The sequence below is a fragment of the Lissotriton vulgaris genome, chromosome 6 (genome assembly GCF_964263255.1).
Source record: "Lissotriton vulgaris chromosome 6, aLisVul1.2, whole genome shotgun sequence".
NCBI classification, from domain to species: domain Eukaryota; kingdom Metazoa; phylum Chordata; class Amphibia; order Caudata; family Salamandridae; genus Lissotriton; species Lissotriton vulgaris.
Window position 1 is genome coordinate 494,633,101 of NC_141694.1, and position 22,832 is coordinate 494,655,932.

General features: G+C 45.7%; 1 protein-coding gene across 1 annotated transcript in view; it reads left to right on the forward strand.

Moving 5' to 3' along the window:
- KCNQ5 (potassium voltage-gated channel subfamily Q member 5) overlaps window positions 1-22,832 on the forward strand; it is an 850,222-nt gene that overhangs the window by 489,103 nt on the left and 338,287 nt on the right. The window contains exon 5 of the mRNA XM_086926499.1: window positions 19,077-19,187. Within this exon, the coding sequence (XP_086782625.1) occupies window positions 19,077-19,187 (111 nt within the window). The remainder of the gene's footprint in view (window positions 1-19,076; window positions 19,188-22,832) is intronic.

Here is a 22,832-nt window from a genome sequence, read left to right on the forward strand (position 1 = left end):
ATAATGCTGCTTACTAACTGAAATCAACAGGCATCAGGGCTGCGGTGTAAGCTGGGGCAGTGAGCTGTGCTCTTCACAAGCGGTGGCTCGGCTACAGTGCAGGCAGCAGCATACCGTCGGTGCAAAACACTGTCGTTGGAGAGGTCTGGGCTGTGGTGCAAGTCGGGTGGTGCATTGTGCACTTCATCAGCAGTGCCCCTGTCTTTGGTGTAGGCAGTGGCTTTGCTGACGAAGTTGGTGTGGATAAGTTGCTGCTGTTTGCAACACCTGGGGCTGCAGTGTAAGTTGGGCAGTGTGTTTTGCTCTCAATAGTAGTGCCCTTGGCTTCGGTGCAGGCAGTGGGGTTGCTGACAGTGTCAGTGCTGCTTTTCTTGGGTTTCAGCACCAGCCACATGATTTCAAGGGCCGGGGAACTAGAATTGGCACCAATTGGCAATTCCTGGCCTCCTAGCAGTGAGGTCCAGGTACTGTTAGCAAGATGCAAGTGAGGTCTTTTATGTCCCGGAGACTTCTTAACAGGAGGTAACCACACACAAACCCTTGGAGAACCTTGGAAGAAGGGTGTAGAAAGCAAATTCCAGTCCTTTCACTCCCAGGACAGAAGCAGCAGCAACAGGCTAGCACAGAAAAGGACCAAGCAAAGTGGCAGTATCTCCTATCAGCAATCCAGTCCTTCTTCCTTGCAGAACGTCCTCAGAACAGAAGTGTTCCGATTTTGGGGTGTCAGAGAATCAATATTTATACCCCATTCTGCCTTTGAAGTAGGCAAACTTCATAGGGAAGTCTTTGCAGTGCACAAGACCCTACATTTTTCTGACCTGGCTCCAGACACACTACAGGGAGGTGGAGACGGCATTGTGTGAGGACAGGCAAAGCTCTAGCTCAGGAAGGCCCATCAGCGTGGTTATGGGCCATCAGGATATGCAATGGTACAAAAAGGGGGGTACACCCAAAACAGTCGCTGGGTCCTGGGCTATATATGGTACAGTTGCAGATGGTCCCAGCGTGAAACCATAGAAGGATATATAGAGAATAAATTGAGATTTGGAAAGCACAAGTTAGAAAGGAATAAAGATTCAATGTTAAGAAATCATATAGAATCGGAAAACAATGTATGATTTACGTTATATTTTAATTTTTATTGGTTCAATGTTCTTCAATCTTGACCAACAAAAAGTGCCCCAGGGTGGGAGGGGAGGGGTGGGGTAGTGCTAGGATTGGTGTTGGATAGGGAACATAATGGTGAAATAATACTGGTCAGTAGGACCCAAATTATAACAAGAAATACAAGGCGTGTTGGCTCTTAAGTTCAGCCACACTAGGTACATACATGTCATTCAACGTTTATAGACAGCCTCTCAAAATAACCACTCAGATCATTATCACAATGTGGTTGGTTGTGGGTAAGGTGGAAGATCATCGAGGTTTCGACCCCTTATGTTCTAGGGAAAAACTGACAACGTTAGGCTGGGGTCTTCATCAGGACAAAAACGCTAAGGGCATGGATCATGTGGGGAAAGAGGGCAAGGGGTAAGGATAACTTCTAGAAAATGCAAGTGCGGTTAGTGAGGATAATGATTGCCAAACGAGGCTGTAATTACCGTGATGGAATTGTCATCACGGTTCAAGTACTTCATGGTGTGACTGGGCCATAGCTCCAAGCGAGGGAATAAAATCAAGGTCTAAGGAATAAAGGAGGGAGGAAACAATGAGTAATTGGGCACAACTAGCAGAGTAAAATAGGCTGGCACAGAACTAGGTACATACTCACTTGCTTATAGTGGTATGAATGCAAAGAAAAGAAAAACGCCGCCAAAGCCTGGTCGTAGAAGGAACCTGAAATGGTTGAAGGGGTGACGATCAGTAATAACGTAAACAGGGTGCATCGGGTGAGCTACATTATTGTTGCAAAAAAGTGAGACAACCCCATCAGGGGGTGTGAGTCGGCCTCCTAGTACGTGGGACCAGAAATGTGCCGGACACTCTGCAGCTCAGGAGAGCGCGTCGAGCACAAGTGAAAACATAGAACAACCCGCATCCTCGCGGTGACAGCACCATTATCAAGCACTCTAAATAAAAGGGGGGTTTTGCTTGTGTGTTTGTGACTGAAAACGGATACCTCAGTGCAAAAAACCTCGCTCAACCGCAGTGGTGTGCGAGGTCGTGAATGTTAACCATAAGGGTATTCGGTAAATAAATGGTTATGCGGCAGACCCCGGGGCATAGCCCAATCCAAGTGATAGAGGCCAGCAACCAGTGGGGGGGGTTTGGAACGCGCGAGCAAGATAATGCAGAAATACTCACGGGGTTGAGTCCCAAAGTCAATTCGGGGGACGCGGTGGCCGCCTAAGGAGGTCGGGACTCGCGCTCAGGTGGGGGAGTAAGAAGGAAACAATGAATGAGCGGCATTTGGAAGGAGGGATTCCTCACAACGGCTGGGTTTTCCGGAGAGGGGGTGGCTTACCGGAGCTTCCAAAGTCGGACCGCAAGGATGTCGGTCTCGTCTGTTTGAGGGATAACTCTCATAACGGGCCGCTTAAATCGTAAAAGGTGGGCGGGGTGCGCACGCATATCAATGACATTACGGGAAATGTTCAGAGTTTTGCCAAATTTCCATGGGGACCAACCCGGAAGTTAGATTGAAATACACGAGTGGGTGGGGAGCCCGAAAGATTTCGGAGCCATGTGATGAATTGCTAGCATTAAAGCTGTGCAACACGAACGGTCAACTGAATACATGCCACAGAGTATATGTGTAATGACTCCACATACAGATCATTGTCAAAAGGTCATAAAATAAAATACCATACGGGCATTTCGACATATGTAAAGCAGAACGTGTGCATGGAACAGGAAAACACGAAGGCTCGACAGCATACAGGCCACAGAGTATGAGTGCAATGGTGACACAAAAGAGAAATGACCTAAGCATGTATTCCACAAACAAGTTTAGATCGAAGTGGGATACCCCATGCTGGCCCGCACCTCTCACACAGGAGGGCGAAAGGGAAAAAGGTTTGATGTACAAACAATATTGTGGAATTTGACAGAAAGAGGCAAACACCAGAGCCTCTCACCACAGGAGAGCATAGGTGTAAATGCCAGAGAGAATGTAGAGGTATATAGCAGAAGTAATCAGAAATAGTTGTGGGAGACAGAGTGCAATCCCTGCAGGTTAGTATACAGGGGGATCACAGTGTGGCTAGTTGCGCTTGACTCCCATCTAGTTCATTCAGGCCATTCTCAACCAAATCAAAAAAAGACATCCACTTGGACTCCCTGACGTTGAGGATTGTACGGATGTCACTTCCCCGGGGGCCCAGGGTTGCTTTCTCTAGGACCAACCAACGTAATGACTCAGGTGTATGTCCCTTGGTCTTGAAATGTTCCACCAAAGGGGCACCAGAGACTTCGCAGCAGATCCTGCTGCAGTGTTGTAAAATGCTGGCCTTGGGTTTTTGTTGTGTTTGGCCTATATACGCCAGATCGCATGGGCAGGGAATCAAGTAGATGACCTTATCGTTGTTGCAGTTGGTGATTGTCTTGAGTTGCACCTTGAGTTGTTTATATTGAAGATCCTTGGCTTGCATCGTCATGTCACATGCCTTGCAATTTCCACAATGATGATGGCCCCGGATTGGTGGAAGGTCCCACAATGATTGTATGGAGGGCTGGTCCGGAGTGTCTAAAAAGGAATGGACTACATGATCCCGAATACTTTTATCTTTTTTGAAAGAGTACATAGGGGGTGCCGGTTGGTCTATGTCATCTGACACCAAGCTCCAGTGTTTGTTGACTACCTTCTTGAGTGCATTGCTACAGGTGGAGAAGGTGGATACACAGATCATTCTGTGGTTGACATTATCCTCACGTGCTTTGGGTTGTAGGAGGGTCTCTCGGGGTTAAACCAAGCTCGCTTCCGGGCTCTTTTGACTAGTCTCCTCAGATAGTCGCGCTCGATCAAGCGGTGGATGAGGTCCTCAGATTCCTTCATGAAGTTCTCTTTGTTGGAACAGTTCCTCCTTATCCTGAGGAACTGCCCGAAAGGGAGGTTATCCCTAAGCCCACGGGGATGATGGCTGGTGTATTGTAAGAGTGAATTCCGGTCAGCTGTTTTACAATATAGTGTGGTCTGTAAACAGTCATTCTCAGCGTAAATGGTGATATCAGGGAAGGTCATATTGTATGGGTCATACTGTATGGTGAATTGGATGTCGGAGCTGCGTTGATTGAGCCATGTGTGGAAGGTGTTTAACTCCGCCGCTGTGCCTGTCCAGATGATAAGAATATCATCTATGTAACGCTTCCATAGATTTATCTGAGTCACATGGGGATTGGCCTAGTTGAATATATGGGTGCGTTCAAAATGGTCCATATGTATTATGGCCAGGTTCGGAGCAAATGTAGCACCCATGGCTACTCCCTTTGTCTGCAGGTAGAAGGTTCCTTGAAAGATAAAGAAGTTGGGCATCATAGCAATTCTCAGGAGATTGATGATGAACTTGGTGGGTACAGTAAAAGGGGCCGGTCTTTCATCAAGGATCTCCAAGGCAGATTGTTGGGGGATGCTGGTGTACAGCAGACAATGTCACATGTGGCCAGAAGCTGTTTGGTCGTGTCGAAGGGCTGGCCGTCGACCAGGTTGATAGTTTGCATTGTGTCATGGAGATAAGTAGATGTACATTCGGCAATGGCTTGAGAAAAAAGTCAATGCACCTACACAAAGGCTCCAGAATGGAGCCACACCCGGATACGATGGGGCGCCCCGGGGGGTTGTTGGGATCTTTGTGTATCTTAGGTAATGTATATATTGTTGGTAAACGGGGGTATGTTTGATTCAAAAATTGGTACTCATGCTCACTCAGAAAGCCCTGTTCTACGCCCTCTTACGTAACTGCCAGAATATCTTGAGCTTGCTCTCTGGTTGGGTCTGAGTTGAGCTTCTTGTAGCTCACCCCATCATTCAGCTGGTGTGAAATCTCCTGTTGGTAGTTCATCCTGTCCTGTACAACAATGGCACCACCCTTATCGGTGGGCTTGATGATCACATTCTTGTTGTCCTTGAGGGAGACGATGGCTGTCTCCCTCAAGGACAACAGGGCATACCTCAGCTCCCTTTGTGTGACTTCTCTAGGGTGAATGCACTAGAGCCCAACTGTCAGCCAACCCAGATGCATATTTTACAGACAGGCAGAAGCACTGAATGTTTAAGCAAGAAAATGCCCACTTTCTAAAAGTAAAAAGAACAGATGATGGACGGAATGCTGAACTAATCAAACATTCAACCCCAGTCATAGATCTAGGTTAAATCCTTCGTTTTTCTGCAAGCCAGAAAAACCAGTTTGACCCAGCCATATGCAAATCAGTCTTGGCCCTACTTCCCATGGGAACAGTACAGCCCGAACTGCCAGGCCAAGTCCTCACTAGACCAGAAAGAAGTATCCAGATCCCTTGACTAGGGGAGAGTGTTGGATTCATTCAGCATTCCATCCATCATTTGTTGCCGCGGCACTTTTACCCTAATTGTGATGGGTATGCCCAGATATGGGTCCCTTGCTCGCTGTACAACTGGATTCAAGCTAGTTTGGCTGATGAGGGATGATATACCCTGAAACTTTTCCCAGGATGCTTGTTTCCGGTCCAGGGAAGACCCTGCTTCGCAGTTCGGGATAGACTGTTCCCATGAGGAGCAGGATCAAGAATAATTAGCATATGGCTAGGTTCAAACCGGGGTGGCATAGTGAGCAAAGGATACATAGATTTAATCCAGGTCTCTTGATTGGGGGAGAATGTTTGGTTCGTTCAGCATTCCATCCATCATTTGATGCTGCAGCACTTTCAAAAAGTGGCCTTTTCAAACTTACGATTCATAAATCAACTTCACCGAAAGATGTATTTTTAAATTGTGAGTTCAGAGACTCTAAACCCCAAATATCTATCTGCTCCCATTGGGAAAGCACACTTAAAAGATATTTCAGAGCAATCCCCATGTTATCCTAGGAGAAAGAAAGTCCTTGCAATAGTGAAAAACGAAATTAGCAGTATTTCACTATTAGGTCATGAAAAACACAACAGTACATGTTCTACCTTTCAGATGTACTGCACATTGCCCAGGGGGCCCCCTTGGGTCTTCCTTAGGGGTGACTTACATGTAATAAATGGGAAGGCTTGGGCCTAAGACTTGCCAGGTCGAAATGGCAGTTTAAAACTGCACACACAGACACTGAAGTGGCAGGTCTGAGACAGGTTTGCAAGGCTACTCGTGTATCTGGGTGGCACAATCAGTGCTGCTGGCCCATTGGTATTATTTGATTTACAAGTCCTGAGCACACCCGGTGCACTTTACTAGGGACTTACTAGTAAATCAAATATGCCAGTCATGGCTAAACCAATCACTAATACAATGTACACAGGCAGCACTTGCACTTCAGCAATGAACAACTGAGGTAAAGTGCCCGGAGTCATAAAACCAGCAAAAACAAAATGAATGCAGAAAAATACACTAGGGAAGCAAAATTTTTGTGGATAACCCTGAGCGTGGTTTTCTCCAAACCTTTTGCCTTCCACCCTCCTGTTTTTGCTGAATTGGTTTTTGCTTGTTTTTGGATACCCAAATGGCATATTTAATTTACTTGTAAGTCCCTAGTAAAGTAGTACTACATATACCCAGGGCATGTAAATCAAATTATATTAATGGCCTGCAGCATGCACTCATTGTGCAGCCCACTTAAGTAGTCCTTGAAACTTTGCAGCCTGTGTGTGCAGTTTTAACTGCCATTTCGACCTGACAAAATAAACTTTTTGCCAGGCCTAAACCTTCCTTTTTAATTCATATAAGTCACCCTTAGGGTAGGCCCTAAACATCCCAGAGGGCAGGGTGAAGTCTATTTAAAAAGTTGGTTGTGTGCTTTTAAGTTTTACATGTCCTGATAGTGAAAAACTCTTAAATGTGTTTTTCACTACTGCAAGACCTACCTCACCCATAGGATAACATTGGGTTACCTTATTACATTTAATAAGTCATAACTTTTAATTAGGAGTAATTGGGAATGTCGAGTTTGGTGTCTAAAGAATTGTAATTTATCAATCAATCAATTCAAAGCTTTATTCGACATTTGTCATAAAAGCATCCTTCCTAACCCTATTACAATAAATACTACAGCTAAAAATACTTTCTAAAACACATATTAAACATTGACAGTCGAATGCTATACATGTTAAAAATACAAAAAAAGTTTTTCCAATATTCATAAAAGTTATTTTTCTTTTAAAAAGACAATTCATACAACGGAATGATTAAATTATAGCAGCCATATTTCATGTTGTTATTATATTTGACATTAAAGTGCAAGTGCGGATTGCCCATGCCCAAGCGAGAAATTTAGCTACAGCAACTACAAATGGTGTGGAACAATCGGATTCTAGTATTCTGAGGGCTGTCAATTAACTACGGGTACCAATATTTGAGCACACTGGCTTTAGCCATTTGCGCCTAGGGCTGGCATACAATGGGCAACAGAACAACAAATGGGAAATGTGCTCTATTTGATCCTTACAATAATAGCAATGTTCATCCCACATTGGAGATCAAACAAGACATATATATTGCGGGCAGTCAATGTGCTGAGAACCTGCTGCTTATGGATCTTGAGTCTCTTCCTGAATTCCAAAAGAGAAAATGAAGTTAGGAGGTGATGGGAGAGGATGTTCCATGACTTTGCAGCGAGCAAAGAGAAGGAGCATCCTCCACTGTTGCTTCAGCCGATGGGCGGAGTGTGAGCAAGGGAGCTCCAAGCGGAGCGCCTTCTCTCTGCCTAACCTCCTTTAACCCCTTCCAGGCTCATGACGAGCTGGGCTCGTCATGGTGTAGCCTCCTCGCACACTGATGACGAGCCCAGCTCGTCATGGAGCATGGGTTTTTTTAAATCTCAGCATAGAAGGAGAATTCCACTAGCGCGGATGTGGTTAATGGTAAAGTCAGATTATAAGACACAATTCGGAACATGTCACTTGTAGATAGTTAGATTATACAAAAGTGATGGATGGAAGGCTTGAATTAATCTTGAAGAAACAATTACAGTAGTGAACCTGTTAACCCAGGTGATACCGGGTAAAGTTTGTAACAAACCAACAGTCTCTCAGCTGGAAATCATTTGAACAGAGCAATTAAAATAGTAGTGTACATCACAAAAGGCGGGAGCAAAAGAAGGGAGACCACAACGGGAAAGGTAAAGCGAAACAATTATTATTTGTAGGTAGTTGTTAATGCACTACAGTACAATTCAATATACAGTGACCATACCCCACAAGTGAGCACCAAGCGTGCTAGTGGCAGTGAATGGCGCATTAACACAGGGGTGAAAAATTACAGCATGAACGGCGAAAGATTAAGAACAAATACACTACTATTTTAATTGTCCGTTCACATGATTTCCAGCTGAGACATTGTTGTTGAATTAATCTTGGCCACTGTTGATTACTCAGACCGCATTCCAGTCCATCGTAATTTTACACACCATGCCACCTCGGTTTGTACCCAGCTATATGCAAATCAGTCTTGACCGTGCTCCAATGGGAACAGTCCAGCCCTGACTGCCAAGCCAGGTCCTCCCTGAAGCAGAACACAAGAAACTCAGGACTGTTTGCGTCCATGTTAAAGATTTATCAGCTGGATAAAGCTTTGCTCCAGTGATACTGTGTGCACGGGACCAATGTCTGGGCAGGGAGGACCTGGTGTGGCAGTTTGGGCTGGACTGTTCCCATGAGGAGCAGCTCAAGACTGATTTGAATATGGAAGGTTTAAAGCTAATGTGGTATAGTGGGCAATAAACAATGTATTGGGATTTGGCCCGAGTAGTTGCCTTTGGCTGAGATTAATTAAAGCATTTTATCCATTACTTTTCAAAAGTTGCCAATTTTTGTTCTAACCATTTGGTTTATGCAGCCTGTATCCTGGGTCAAATGCCTAGGTGTAGCTGACAGTTAGTGTTTGTCTATTACTCCCAGTCAGTGAGAATGAGGGGGAATAGGTGTTGCCAGGATTGACCATCTCTGATTTCATAGGATAGGGGGCAGAGCTGTCATCTACAACACTTGCACATCACAAAGACTGCGTGACTCTCCTAGGGCCACATTTATGAGACTCACCTAGGGCCTCATTTGTGAGAGTCTTGCATCATGCCTGCACCACGCAATGTGGTACATGTGTGATGTAGATTGGCTTAAAAAATCTGCATTAATGCAATGCAGTTCAGATTACTGTGTTGTGTTATTCTGGCCTGGGTAGCCGTTCCATGGGCTGTGCATGGGTTTTCCCACTCAACTCCCATGGATTTTGATGCATTTTCAGATATACAAGAACATGTAAACCTGGGGATGTGACAAAAGCTTACACCTTCCCTGGGGAAGCGTAACATGGAGAAATATCTATATTTCTCCTTGTTTCTTCCTATTTCTATTTGTGCTGCATTATGCAGCAGAACAAATAGAAAGAGGAATATGCCTTCCAGGATTGGCTTTGTGCAGGAAGGTTCCTCTTCCTGCACAAAACCAATCCTGTAAGCAACACGGGCACCCTTGCACTATGGTGCAAATGTGTCTGCATTAGTGGTAGGCTGCCAAAAGAGCGCCTGCGCAAGGGAAAGGACAGGAATGAACTGTATTACCTTAAATACAGGACATTCCTGTCCTTTCTCTGTCACACAGCTCAGCAGGGTGACTTGCTGCACTGTCCTGCATGACTTCCTCATAAATGAGGCCCAATGTGTTTAACACCAGTCTATTGTGACCGCAGGCACGTTGGAGAAATTCCAGGCACCTCTGGGTTTATAACTCTCTAGAAACTTCTCCTATCTCAAAGCTCGCACCAAGGATAAATGGTGGACCCTCAGACCCAACTCAGTGCACCACTGCACCTATGCAAGACTGGAAAGGACTGCTATGCTACTCTGCTACAAGAAGGACTCCAACTCTGCTGCCCTGCTACTCCTCTAACCTGCTTCCTGAGTGAGTAGGACTGAACCTGCATCTTGAAACCAGGGCCACCAGAGTGACTCCAAGGGCTAGTTGACTAGCCTCCTGATCAGAGCCTCATGGGCAGAAAAGGCTCCAACTGTCTTGAACCCTGCACTTGGACTTTGCCTGCTGTGAGGTCCAACCCCCCAAGTGATGCCCCTCCAGGCCCGGACCCTCAAAATCAGAGATAAAGGTGCCTTGTCAGCTCAGCAGTGATCTTCAACAAATCCAGTGCAAAGTGACATGAAGCCCCACAAAGTTTTGTCGCTCAGTTAAATGCTTTTTCGGAACCAACACAGAGTGATGCGGAGTCGTGCAGTCTCGCCACACAGCTGCCAGCCTGAGCGGGATTGACGCCAAGCAGCGCTAAGCCTCACCAAGCCTCGCTTCTCACTTGCGAGCTTCATTGGAACTAGCTCGACTCGGTGCAAAGTTTCGCAAAGCCTTGCTGCACAGTTTAATCTGCACTGATGCACTGCGATGCAGGACCTTGCGTTGCGGTCCTCGCAGCCCCTCGGAACCAATGCTGGGCGAGCAAAGCCTTGCAAAGCAACACCACGCAGTCCGCACACCAAGGACATCACATACTTTGTTAAGTGGGCCTAACTGAGTCCCTGGAGCTGGTCCACACTCCATCACCGTAGGCCTGCACTTGTAACTTTGTCCCAGTCCGGTGCAATGAGAAAATCACTGTTGACACTTTGTGTTTGTATCCACTATTTCCACTTAAATCTTTAATTCTAAGTTTCTACTAATTGAATTTTTGTCGTTTTGGTCTCAATTCATTTATTATATTGTACTCTATTTTTCTGAATTTGTGTGGGATTTCTCTTGTGTAGTCTTTTCACTTTAGTTTTGCTTGAAGTGCTTCATAAATACTTTACCCATTGTCTATTTCATTGTGTGTTTCACCCTGTCAAGAATTCTGATTGCTGCTTAAGTAGGATTTCATCTGCCTAAACCAGTGACCCAATTTCCTACAAAAAGTGCATGTACTCTGTATCCCAAGAGTGGAATCAGCCTCCGACCTCATTGCCCTACTTAAAGCCAACTGCATTATGGCTCTCCCTTGTGCTTTACCTCCTTGTGTTTCGGCGACCTCCATTCCCGCAGGCAGTGCCACATTTCATCAAAAGCTGCACCCCCAGTCGCACCAGCTGGCATAGAAAACATGTCCAACATCTGATGGACATGTGTCCTAACTCTCCTTTTCTTTTTCTTGTGATTCAGTGGGTGAATAGATATGGAGGAGGTGAGGTGAGGCAGTAAGAGTACAACACCCTAAGGTGGCTAATTTGGATTTCAATTTCTCCTGAGCATCTCTCATATTCTGGACTTGGGATTCATGTTTACGTTGTGTGCCTTTTCATGCCACTGAATGGAAGAGAGGCCATTGTTCAGCATCTATCTATTTTTTGTATCCTTCAGTTTTGTCTTTAAGTTAGCATATCTTTCTATATCGAAAGCACCATGTTCAAAAAAGGACTTCTTTCCATCTTCATTAGTGAGTCACACCCACTCTCGTAGATATTTGCATGTGTGTTTGCCATATTGGCTGTATATAGTATCAGGAGGAGATCCTTTTGATGGGGGCTTGCTGCATTTTATTTGCCCAGCACCCTTCAGGGTTTCTTGTAGTTCACTCACACACAGGGAACAGGGGAAAAGGTCTGCATGACTTGCACCTGCAGCTCAATCCATGGATGGAGGTAGATAAGGAAATAGAAAATGAGATAGAGATCCTTTCATTTATGTTTTTTCTAACTGTCTTGTCAAAGTGGAGGAGGTGCACTCAAACCGAAAGATCTCCTCATGTTCGAGGAACCTTCAGGAAACACCTGGAAGGGCTAGTCTAGGGCTCTGGATGGCTAGATCAGAGGGTCTCTTTCTCTCACATAATTCCTCCTTCAGGGGTCTATGCTTTGAACCCCAGAACTCCTGCCCACCTTCCCCAAGATCACACTGTTTCTAGAGCCCATTCAATAAACACCATGAGTTCACACTTGCACTCACTTCTGTTTTCTACCTACTCAATACTCAACCAATTTATTTTTATATTTATCATTGTCGCCTACTTGGATGACATTTTTGCACACGCTTATTAACTATACTTTCCAGGGGAGAGGGGCAGCACTTATCCTGCTAGGACTCTCAGCAGCCTTTGATACCGTCAATCACAGGCTGTTGCTGGACCGACTAGCAAAAATTGGGATCACTGGTTTAGCCGTAGCGTTACTGAAATCCTTCCTCCTGAGTCGAGAGCAGTCTGTCCATTTGGGCAATTTTACCTCTTTCACTTCCATGCAGGGTCCCACAGAAATCCTTGGTCAGTCCAACACTCCTTAATATTTAAGTCGCTCTATTGGCTGACCTAATAAAAACCTTTGGTATTTCCTTGACCTCTTATGCAAACAGCAAACAACACTAAAATCATCATCTTCCTGGCTAATGATAACAAAGGCATAGGGTGCAGGTTCTGTGACTGTATGCAGGCAGTTAACTTTTGGATGGATAAGAATTGCCTAAAGCTTAATTCAGGAAAGACTAAAGTCTTATTGTTTGGAGCTCAAACCTCAATTTGGACCGGACTTGCTGGCCTCAGAAAATAGGCTCCCTACTGTCATCTGCTAGGAAGACTTGTAACCTGGGAGTTCTGATGGATGGTAAAATTACCTATACACACCATGTTAATGCAGTGCCCTCTTGGCCCTTTTTCACTCTGAGGACTCTAAAAAAGATTATACCTTGTCACATCACTGTTTATGGCACAGTTAGACTACTTTTATGGCTTCCTTCTTTCTGTATACCAATACATACTGAACAAATTGCAAACTCTGCAAAATGCAGCAGCCAGACTCCTTTTTTAGATTCCTAAACACCATTTGGTGGCCAAATCTATAAAACAAAACTGCATGGTCTTCCTATAAGATAATGCATTACCTTTAAGGCACTCTGTATCACATACAAAGTTCTTCATGGTCGTGGCCTAGTTTTCCTACAACACAGTTTCAATTGGTACAACACAGGCAGGACCCTACGGTCAGCCATGGCTAAATTTGCAGTGGTCCCTAGGTTCAAGTAAACAGCTTGGGGAGGCAACAGCTTTGTGCTGGGGCCACAAAAGCTTAGAACATGCACCCAATGCACATCAAGGAGGCACCCAATCTCTTAGCTTTCGGGAAAACTATCAAAACTTGGCTATTTAGCATTCTGTAGCTTCTTGGGTTCATTGTTTCTCAGCCTGTCATTAAAGCTAGTGCCAAGACACCTTAGGATAATCAAGTGCTTTAGAAAACCATTTACCATAACATAGCATGACCAGTGCTGGGACATCAGAACACCATGCCAATCCTTCCTGTGCTGGCACATAGAGGACCAGTTAAATGAGAGCCTGCAGCATACACACAAAAGTAATACAAAGGACCAGGGGTTAGCAGGTCTTGTTACATTTCTTAACTGAAGGCAACTTTTATTCATTTTCCTACTCTCATGGCACATCAGTACAGCAGTTCTCAGTGAATGCAAGCCCCTTTGCAAAGGTAGCAAGCAATAGCCCAGGTGTCACAACTGTGATCTCTAACAATCCCCAGATGGCATTAAGCACAAAAAGGGTAGTTGTTTATTCCAAATTCCTACACTTCTCCAGGAAGGCAGGGGTGACACCTCCATAGGGGGAGCTGATCTCCTCTCCCCCTCCCCTCCAACCCCCCCCCCCCCACATTCAAGTCTAACTTGCACTAGCATCAAGCAGTGCAGCTTGTCAGATAACAGTAAGTATGAGCCTCGCACCTTTTTGGGGAATCGGCTTGCAGAGTAAGATGTGTGTCGCGGTGCGTATGAGGGAGAGCATGCTACTGTTGTTTATGTGCATCTACGAGGACATGCCAGACAGTGTGCATGTGAGCGTGTTTAAAAGAGTTTGTATGTTAGATTGCTCACAATTCTCCAAAATAGTAGCATACAATTGGTGTGGGCAAGCAAATAAATAAACTGGAAGCTCCGATGCGAGTCTTAAATGCACTATTTTGAGTCCCGGCTACTGTTTTTTGCTTCAGACTGTCTCCCATGATGCCTCAGGGCTTCTGTCAGTGGCAGCCGAAGGAAAGTCCTAGATCTGACAACCAGTTTGAACTGGGTGGCATAAAAGAACTCAACCTGAAGTAAAATGAAGCATTGGCTATGCCACTAATTGCAGTTTTTTATTAATGAAAGTGCATGGTAATTAAGGGGGCGTGTTTTTGTTTCTGTGTGGTTGTCTGGATGGTAAGTAAGTGAATAGATGGACTGAATGGGCTTCATGAGGTCTGCCCAAATGAGGAGATGTAGAAATAGCATTCCAGAGCACATGACCCAGGAAAGAGTGTGTCAGGATATAGTCATCTTCACTTCCAACTCCTACTGACAGCTAATGGTAATTCTTTAACCTTAATTCCTGGAGGATGAGTTTAAAGCGTTGGTGACAGACAGAATCTATTTTTTATTTTTAGATGTTTTACATAGAGATAAAATTGGCCAAGTACATAATGGTGCTTAACCAAAGTAACAGACTATGTTAAGTTTTTCAGTACACTGAGATTCTATGGGATTTGCAACTGCTTCCCTATGTTGCACAGTCACCACCAGCTGTAGCCACGAGGAGGCCACATCACCTTCCAGATATAAATGTAGAAATGGACGCCCCCCACGTCTCCTGACGACAATGTCACTGGTGAATTAAAAGGCAAGTGTGTTGTGATGCACACCCTTCATGTCAAAAGATCCACAAACGATGTGCAGAATGTGGAACAAATCACATTCACCCCTAGTCAAGAGATCTGGGTTAAATCAATCTTTCTTTTGCTCATCATTGCACCCTAGTTTAGACACAGCCATATGCAAATCAGCCTTGACCCTGCTCCTCATGGGCTGGTGTGGTTGACTCCAGGAGCCAGGATGGGTCTGCCCGGTGGTGAATAGGGAGATCTGCATGTAGATGGGAGGGAGGAATTGCACCTGGGACGTGAATAGGGTGTGCCTTCCCTCCACAATGCTGGCTCCACCTTCTGTAGTGCGTATGATGGCCCTGGCCTGTCCTGTGAATAGGAGAGAGGAGCTGAGCAAAACAAAGTGCTCAGGAGCTCCCCATAACCAGTTGTAGCTGGTTCTCCCATTGCCTGCACCTTGTAGACAAAGGAAAATGTGGTATAAGAAGGGCCTGTGACCCCATGTAAAATGTTCTGCTTTGGATCCTGACCTTGCGGGGCGTGCTGCTGCTGGGGCCCAAGGGGGGCTGCCATGAGGGCTTGCCTCCCTGGGCCCAGGCTTGCCCCTGCACCTGAAAGACCTGTTTAGGACCCTGTTACTTGGCTTCTTATTCCAGGACCTTAAAAAGATGTTGGCTGCATTTATAGCTGCCTGGGAGCTCTGAAATTGGGCCCCTGAATGAGCACTGGAGCTCTGCAGTGTGCCGCTGCCTATTGCCTGAGGGAATCTCCCTACTAGGGATTCCCCCACGTTTTGCGGAGCTGAGCGGGTGCCCACCCTGCATTTTGTTTTATGTATTAGCGGGAGCCCATCCCGCTGTTATAGTTTTCATTATGAGGGATTCCCCAGATTGCTCTTGTGTGCTTTAGCGGGTGCCTACCCCGCAGTATTGTCCCATTCATGAGTTATTCTTAGCGGGTGCCCACCCTGCTACAAAGAGAGATCACCGTCCCGGGTGAAAAGCGGAAGACAGGCATATCCGCCTGACTCGGGCAGAGCTAACCCTGGAAGCGGAAGTGCAGCCGGACGCGAGGGGGAAGTGTGAGCCTGCCCCTCAGGGCTTCCGTATGCCGGTAGGAGCCCTGCGCCATGCATGGGAGAAGTGCTGACCATGTCCCGGTCCCAGGAGGGGGCCCGGGTGAGGAGGTGAAGCCGGTCTGCGGGGCTCTTGTGATGGAGAGCGAGCCCCGTGTTGTGAGGGAACAAGAGGAGCCCCGGGTCCCAGGAGGGGGCCCGGGTGAAGAAAAGGCTGACCCCGCCATGCACCGAGAGAGAGATAGTCCCCAAGGAGCGGGGTCTCTCCAGTGCATTCCGCGAGGGAAACACTGTGAGTTCCCCCAGCGAGGAAGAGGAGTGCCTCCAGACTCATCCGGTAAGAGGGTGCTCGAGGGGGTTCCCTTTTTAGTTGCTTTCTGAGCGGACCTGCCTTTGCGGGCCGCTCCAACGTGTGGGCCTCATTACTTTCCGAGCCTAGGTGGCTCCAACGATTAGGGGGAATGTGTTTGTGGACAGAGCCTATGTGGCTCCAACATTTGGAGTAGATATTTTCTTGGATCCTCTGCGCAGCTCCAACAACGTGGGCATATTTGTTTGAAGGGCCCCAGTGAGGGTCCCAATGGCCAGTAGGCCCATGCTTTACCCCAGGTTGGCCATATTCCCAGCTGCCCCACCTGACAGTGGGCAGCTGCACCATTCTTGGGGGTACGTTCTGTGTTGCGGCATGTTCCCAAGCTACCCTGCGAGAGCGCAGGACGCCACCGCTTTTTGGGGGGCAATCTTGCCTAAAGAAACCCAGCGTGCTGATGAGGCCCAGATGTGCCGTGGCCCCTTCATGATGTTCATTTCCAGCTGCCCAGCAAGTAGTGGCGAGCTGCACCGTTTAGGCCATTGGTTTCTTTGGGGGACATGGAGTGTAGGTTAGGAGTGAAATACACTCCTTTGCCCATCCCTGCACATCTGTGCAGCACTTTGTGCCAGCTGCACCGTTTAGGTTTGTGCAGTGGCGCAATTGGATTTCGCTGCATTGGCAGCGAGCCCTGACATTCTGGACACAGGGCATTTGAGCCCCCTTTCTGAGATGGCCAGTTGGCCAGGAGGATTGTTAGATTTGTAGGGTGCCAGGCCCTAATGCGATGTGGTGCTAGGAAATGTAATGCATTTAGTATGTTTTACGCACCCTGTTTGATACCTCTAAATAGGGTTTATGATTATGAGGTTGTTTTGCATGTCATGTGTTTATGCTAGTGAAATTATGTTTCACTGTGTGAGGTACGCCCTTAATGTGAGTTATACTTAGGAGGTTAGGGTCTAATGTGTTTAGACTTGCAAGTGATTGCTTAATGTGTTTATGCTGGTGAGGTTGGCGCAGAATGTAATTCGCGCCTGATGTGATACTGTGCATAATGCAGTTTATGTTACAGGCTGATGCTGAGTATAGTGTCTACCAGTGGTTACTGGTTGTACGTTTATGATCTGTTTTACTTTTACTAAGTTCACTTTGTGATGGTTCTGACAGTGGTCCATGTGGCCCTGTCATGTGTATATAATCCCTTGTGAATATTGCCCATGCAAGTTGGCACAGTGTATGTTATGTGTTTACTATTCTAATGTGTTATGAGAATACAAAGGCTATTTTTTATATTACCTTGTGGGGAGTTCCTTTTGCAGTGTGCTTGGAATGTTGTTGCTGTGTGTGTGCGCAAATGCTTTACACATTGCCTCCTGGATAAGCCTGACTGCTCGTGCCAAGCTACCAAGGGGATGAGCAGGGGTTATCTTATGCGTGTAACTCCCTTGCCCTGACTAGAGTGGTGGTTTCTGCCTGGCTTTGGCGCAAGCCATTGCCAACCAGAAATCCCATTTCTAACAATATTGAAAAAGCTTTCACTAACAGCCCTGGTGACACCGCAACCATGTTGCTATTCCTGAGTTTCAAAAAGAGAAGGGAAATCCAGAGAGAAAATGACTCTCTTTAACATATGTCCCTTCCCCTACAATGCTCACCTGGCATGACGTCATGCCGTAACTTCTCCACTAGTGAGAAGTGAGCAGTGTGAGCAGCACACATCAATGAGCCTGCTGTCACTTCAGTCCAGGAAAAAAAATGGACAGCCTGTGCCAGGGCACAAAATAGAGCCCGGTAGAGACCTGTTGCGAGGCCCCCTTAAAAAAACTGCGATGCTCAGCACCGGTGAAACCCCGCCCACTTAAAGCCCTGGGTAGAGGCTTGATGAAAGAAAAGTGATGGAAAGGCATAATGGGGTAGAAGGCATGGGGAAAGTGAAGGATAGAAATGAAGCGAGATATGGGAGAGTCGTAATGGAGGAGAAGTGATGAAAGCAAAAAGGGAAGTGATTGAATGAGAGACGCAGTGGGAATGATATGTCGAGCCATGCGGCAGAAGCAATAGAGAAGTGACTATGAAAGCCATGCCAGTGTGTATCCCAGAACCAGAGGCGCACCTACAGCCACATTTCGGGTGAGGGGGGCTAGTTCTTTATTTCGCCTGCCCTGCACAGAGTGAAACAGGAGGCAACTAATAGAAACACAATACAACTCTTAAAGTGAGCTATGTATGGGGTAGATTAAGTTAAGGGTGGGAAGCTGTGGAAGTCCAGAGGTGCACTGGAGAGCAGTGGAGAATTCGGTGGGTGAGAATGACCCTATGCGAGCCAAGAAGTATTGGGATATACAAACATAAGTGAAGGAAGTTCACCGCTGTGTTGCCGGGGTCGTTGTCTGCACTTAACCCTCTGTGCACCATTCCTTTTACATCACTGTGCGGAGAAGAAGCCTAGTCTAGGGTGCACAGAGGCAGAATAAATCCCCTGTCAGCTTGGCTCAAGGAAGAGATCAGCAGTTTGAGGATAGGTTTTGGCAAGAGAATAGTCTGGCAGAGAAATCCACTGCGGAAATGAGTTTGCATTGATTTTTAGGAACTTGTTTTAATTTGTCAAACGGGAAAAGAGCGAACCTATAAAACTGCATGCGAGCTGTACTAGCCTTCTACAAAATATTTTCTGTGAAATAACATGTAAAAAGGTAAAAAGTGACTCAACCTCATCCAAGCGGAACTGAAGCGCATCTGTTGTCCACAGTGACCTCTCGTTCCTTGCATCAATCGTGTCTTTGGGTCTCTCGCCCGTGTAAAACCGCGACTGAATCTAACCTGCCCTTATATTGATAACAAATTGATGAATACGAGTTTTTAAAACTTCTAGTCGTTGTTCTAGGTGCACAAAGACTTGTGTCTCATATGAAGCTTGGTAACAGCGTGTTTATGAAGCTTGGTAACAGCGTGTTTCTGTGTTTTGTTCTAGATTACGCTGACAACAATTGGCTACGGCGATAAAACGCCGCACACGTGGCTCGGACGGCTCCTGTCTGCGGGATTTGCGTTGCTTGGCATTTCTTTCTTTGCCTTGCCTGCTGTGAGTATATTCACGTGGTTTAGTAAGTAGGAAGTCTAACATTGCTACTCGTTTCCTGCAGGTGTCATACAAAATCAACCTGGATTTTTACTAACAGGCACCAAGATCACTTGGCTTTTGAGTGGAAATGTTTTTTTAGTAAAGCTTCGCTTTTAGGCACAGAAGCCGGTGTCTGATACAACTGTCGCACTCACACACTCAATAGTAAAAGCCTGGGTAGCAGTCACACTAGGGGGCATATTATCAAGCAGCGCCTTAAAAAATGTCGCTTTTTTAACGGCAGAAAACTGCCGCTAATGCGGCGATAATGGGCTTGATAATATGGCCTTGTGAATTCCAATAGAAACCCATGTTCTGGTGTGAGCATGGGCTTCTATTGGAATTCTACAGGGCATATTATCAGGCTTATTATCGCCGCTTTAGCAGCAGTTTTCTGCAGCTAAAACAGCGATAATTTTAATGCCCTGCTTGATAATATGCCCCTAGATTCCCTCACACAAAACCGGTGAATAATCAAATCTAGGGGCCTCATTTATGAGAAATGACGCATCGCTGCATGAAAGCAGCGATGCGTCACTTCTCAGTGCGCACTCCTTGCGGCATTCCTGAAGCGTTATATTTAATGTACGACGCATCATGTCGCAAGGAGTTACAGATACGTCAGTATTTCTGACGTATCTGTAAGCGCAAAAGTGACGCATTGCTGGAGTGTGTCACAAAAGTGACGCAACTCCAGCAATGCGTCCTTTCACATGAGGCAAGCCCCATGTGAAAGGGCCTGCGTTAGTCTTACGCCTGCTGTGAGGCAGACGCAAGATTTTGACGCAACGGTGTCCTAAAAGTGACGCAGTGAAATCTCATAGATTTCACTGCATCACTTTTACGACCCTTCCTTGCGACAATATGCCCCCCTTGCATACATTATACCTGGCGCAGGTATAATGTGGCGCAGGGGTTTACAAAGTGACGCATCTACCTAGATGCGCCACTTTGTAAATATGGCGCAACAAGGCGCATTTTTTACGCCACTGGTGCGTCACAAAAAGTGAAACACCAGCGGCGTAAAAGTGACGCACAGTCTCATAAATGAGGCTCTAGATGTGCAACTTTCCAACCCACATACCACAGGACGGTATGGGAAAGCTTTTAAACACACAGAACCGGAACATTTAAGTCAGAAGCAGGTCAAGCTTTTGATTCATTTCGGGAAAAAAAAGTGCTGGGGTCCTCGTCAGGAGGCCACCGCAGTTTGCACCACAAATTGCCCCTGTACTTACACAACTACTAACCATCAACCTCCTACAAGTGTAATAATGCAGACTGTACGAGGCCACCAAAGCTTTAAGAAAGGCTAGGGTAGGAAGATGGTAGGTATTAGTTATTTTTAATGTATATTGAATTTCCAAATAACTGCTTTTCTGTTCATCTTTGAATTGCACAAACAGCATCACCACATGGCAGCTGTCATAAGTTCAGGTTCTGGCAATTAAGTGCCAGTGGTGCGAGCACTGGAAACCAGCAGCTCAAATTAAGCAGTCATGCACACAAACCAGGCACAGCGGTACAGGAGCCCGCCATGCCTCTATCAGACAGAATAGATGCAAGATGGATAGCAGCATAGTGGCAGAACAGTCCACACGCAAACATCCCTTCAACAGCACAGCCAGCAGCTGCTGCCACACACAACCAGTGCAGTATAGCTAGTAGCATCTCAACCCTCAAACACACAGAGCAGGTACAGCATGGCACAGGGTTGGGCTGGGACAGAAAACACGCCCAGGCATCAACATAAAAATAGTTATTAGTGAATTAGAAAACTGAAAAAGTGGTCCTAGTTTGCACATTCACATTGGGTGGTTTTAAACTTGTAAAGACACTTACTTAGGTGTTTTTCAAGATATGGAAGACTTCATGGATTGGAGCTTGCTGAATGCGGTTTGTTTTAATATCATGAAAACTTTAAAAACCGGCCCACAGAGCATAAAACAGGCACTGAAACAGCCAAAAAACTGGCCTGCACAATGTCCTGTGAGACCAGCCCATTGGACACTGCCTGATTGCCCTATATTCCAGCCTGACCCTGACATGGCAGCAGCACTGGCCAAATAGGCATATATTACAGCACATGCACTAGACGTTCAAGTTTTACACGCACACACATACGCACACGCACATTCACACACACACACACAAACGGACAGAACAAACCTGTGCCTGAATTATTTACCTGATGACCTGCAAGCACTTCATCTCAGACCTGATACAGGTGATGAGACTGTAGCATCATATTGTTTCTGAGACATTAGTGCTATACAGATATATTGACCTCTAAAAGATGAAAGTCTGAGTTGGCCATGCCAAGATTCAAACCTAGGACGTGCAGATTACACATTTCAGTGCCAAATACTTTACTCACTGAGCTACCGTATGCTTTTTCCAATGTTAACGCATGCTACCACTATATAAAGCCTAAATAAAATATTCAACCTTAGAAGCATTCCAGTGACTCTCATTATTTTAGGCATTGTTGGGAGGCAAAGAGAGCCAATAAAAGTGTTCACTCAGCCTTGTATAACAGATGTCCTGAGCTGGTTAGACTCCTTGGGTTAAATTAGGTGAAACTTCACCATCCATACCTCTTCTTTTCATTCTAATTGAAGTCTAAGTATTGGCAAAAGACTACTTTATACTTACTCTGAGATCCTTCACTATAGTCATTTGGGGCTTTTGTACAGACGATGGGTGAAGCACAACATGAGATTCTACATTTTTGTACTCGCATAATTGGATTGCTTGATTTAATGTAGATTCTTTGGAAGTATGCTTCTAGAATGTAAGTACAGCAAGGGATCTGTCTGGCCTGCTGGAGATGATGGTTTGAGTTCTTTATTACCAATGCCATACAATACCGACTTTAGGGGTTATAGCGGAATATTTAAGATTCTGGATCGAAACTGGTTCTTGTCATTTCATGCATTTTTTTCAATGAATAGGTATCTGAACACCTCACATGCTTAATGCGATTCAAATCTGCCACGGCTCCATTTAAATATTGATATATTTCCATCATTTGGAGCTTGATTCAGAAAATTATTCCAAATGCATTCCCTACTGCTGCCATCAAACCAAGCCGCTCGTTGACTGATAATAAACAGGGCAGGCCTCTTGGAACGATATTCTACATACTCTTTTATAATGTCTCTATCTCAGGAGGGACATTGCGTTTATAATCAGTCGGCAAGGAGCCCGGAAGCACCGCGCTGTGGAGTAAATGCTGACAAAGGTATCTAAAAAATAGATGCTGCAGAAAAGAAAGCAGTCCTTTGTTTCTGCAGCATCCATTTTTCAGATGCTTTTGTCTTCACATGTTCTCCAAAACACATAGAAGCACAGACAAGGCCAATAGGTTTTACATTTCTAGGGCGTGAGCACGCCCGATACAGACTCAAACCAATTGCCTTTGCCAATGCATGAGAATCTTGACTATCACTTCTTAAACATCTTCTTAATTTCTTCTAGTTCCCACGGGAAGTAATTTGTACAGGAGTCGGTAAAGCTGGCCCCTCAACACATCATTCCCATATTAGATACAAACAAAGCCTGTGGACTGTTTGTTCTATAGTTATTTCCAGTACTTGGATAGCC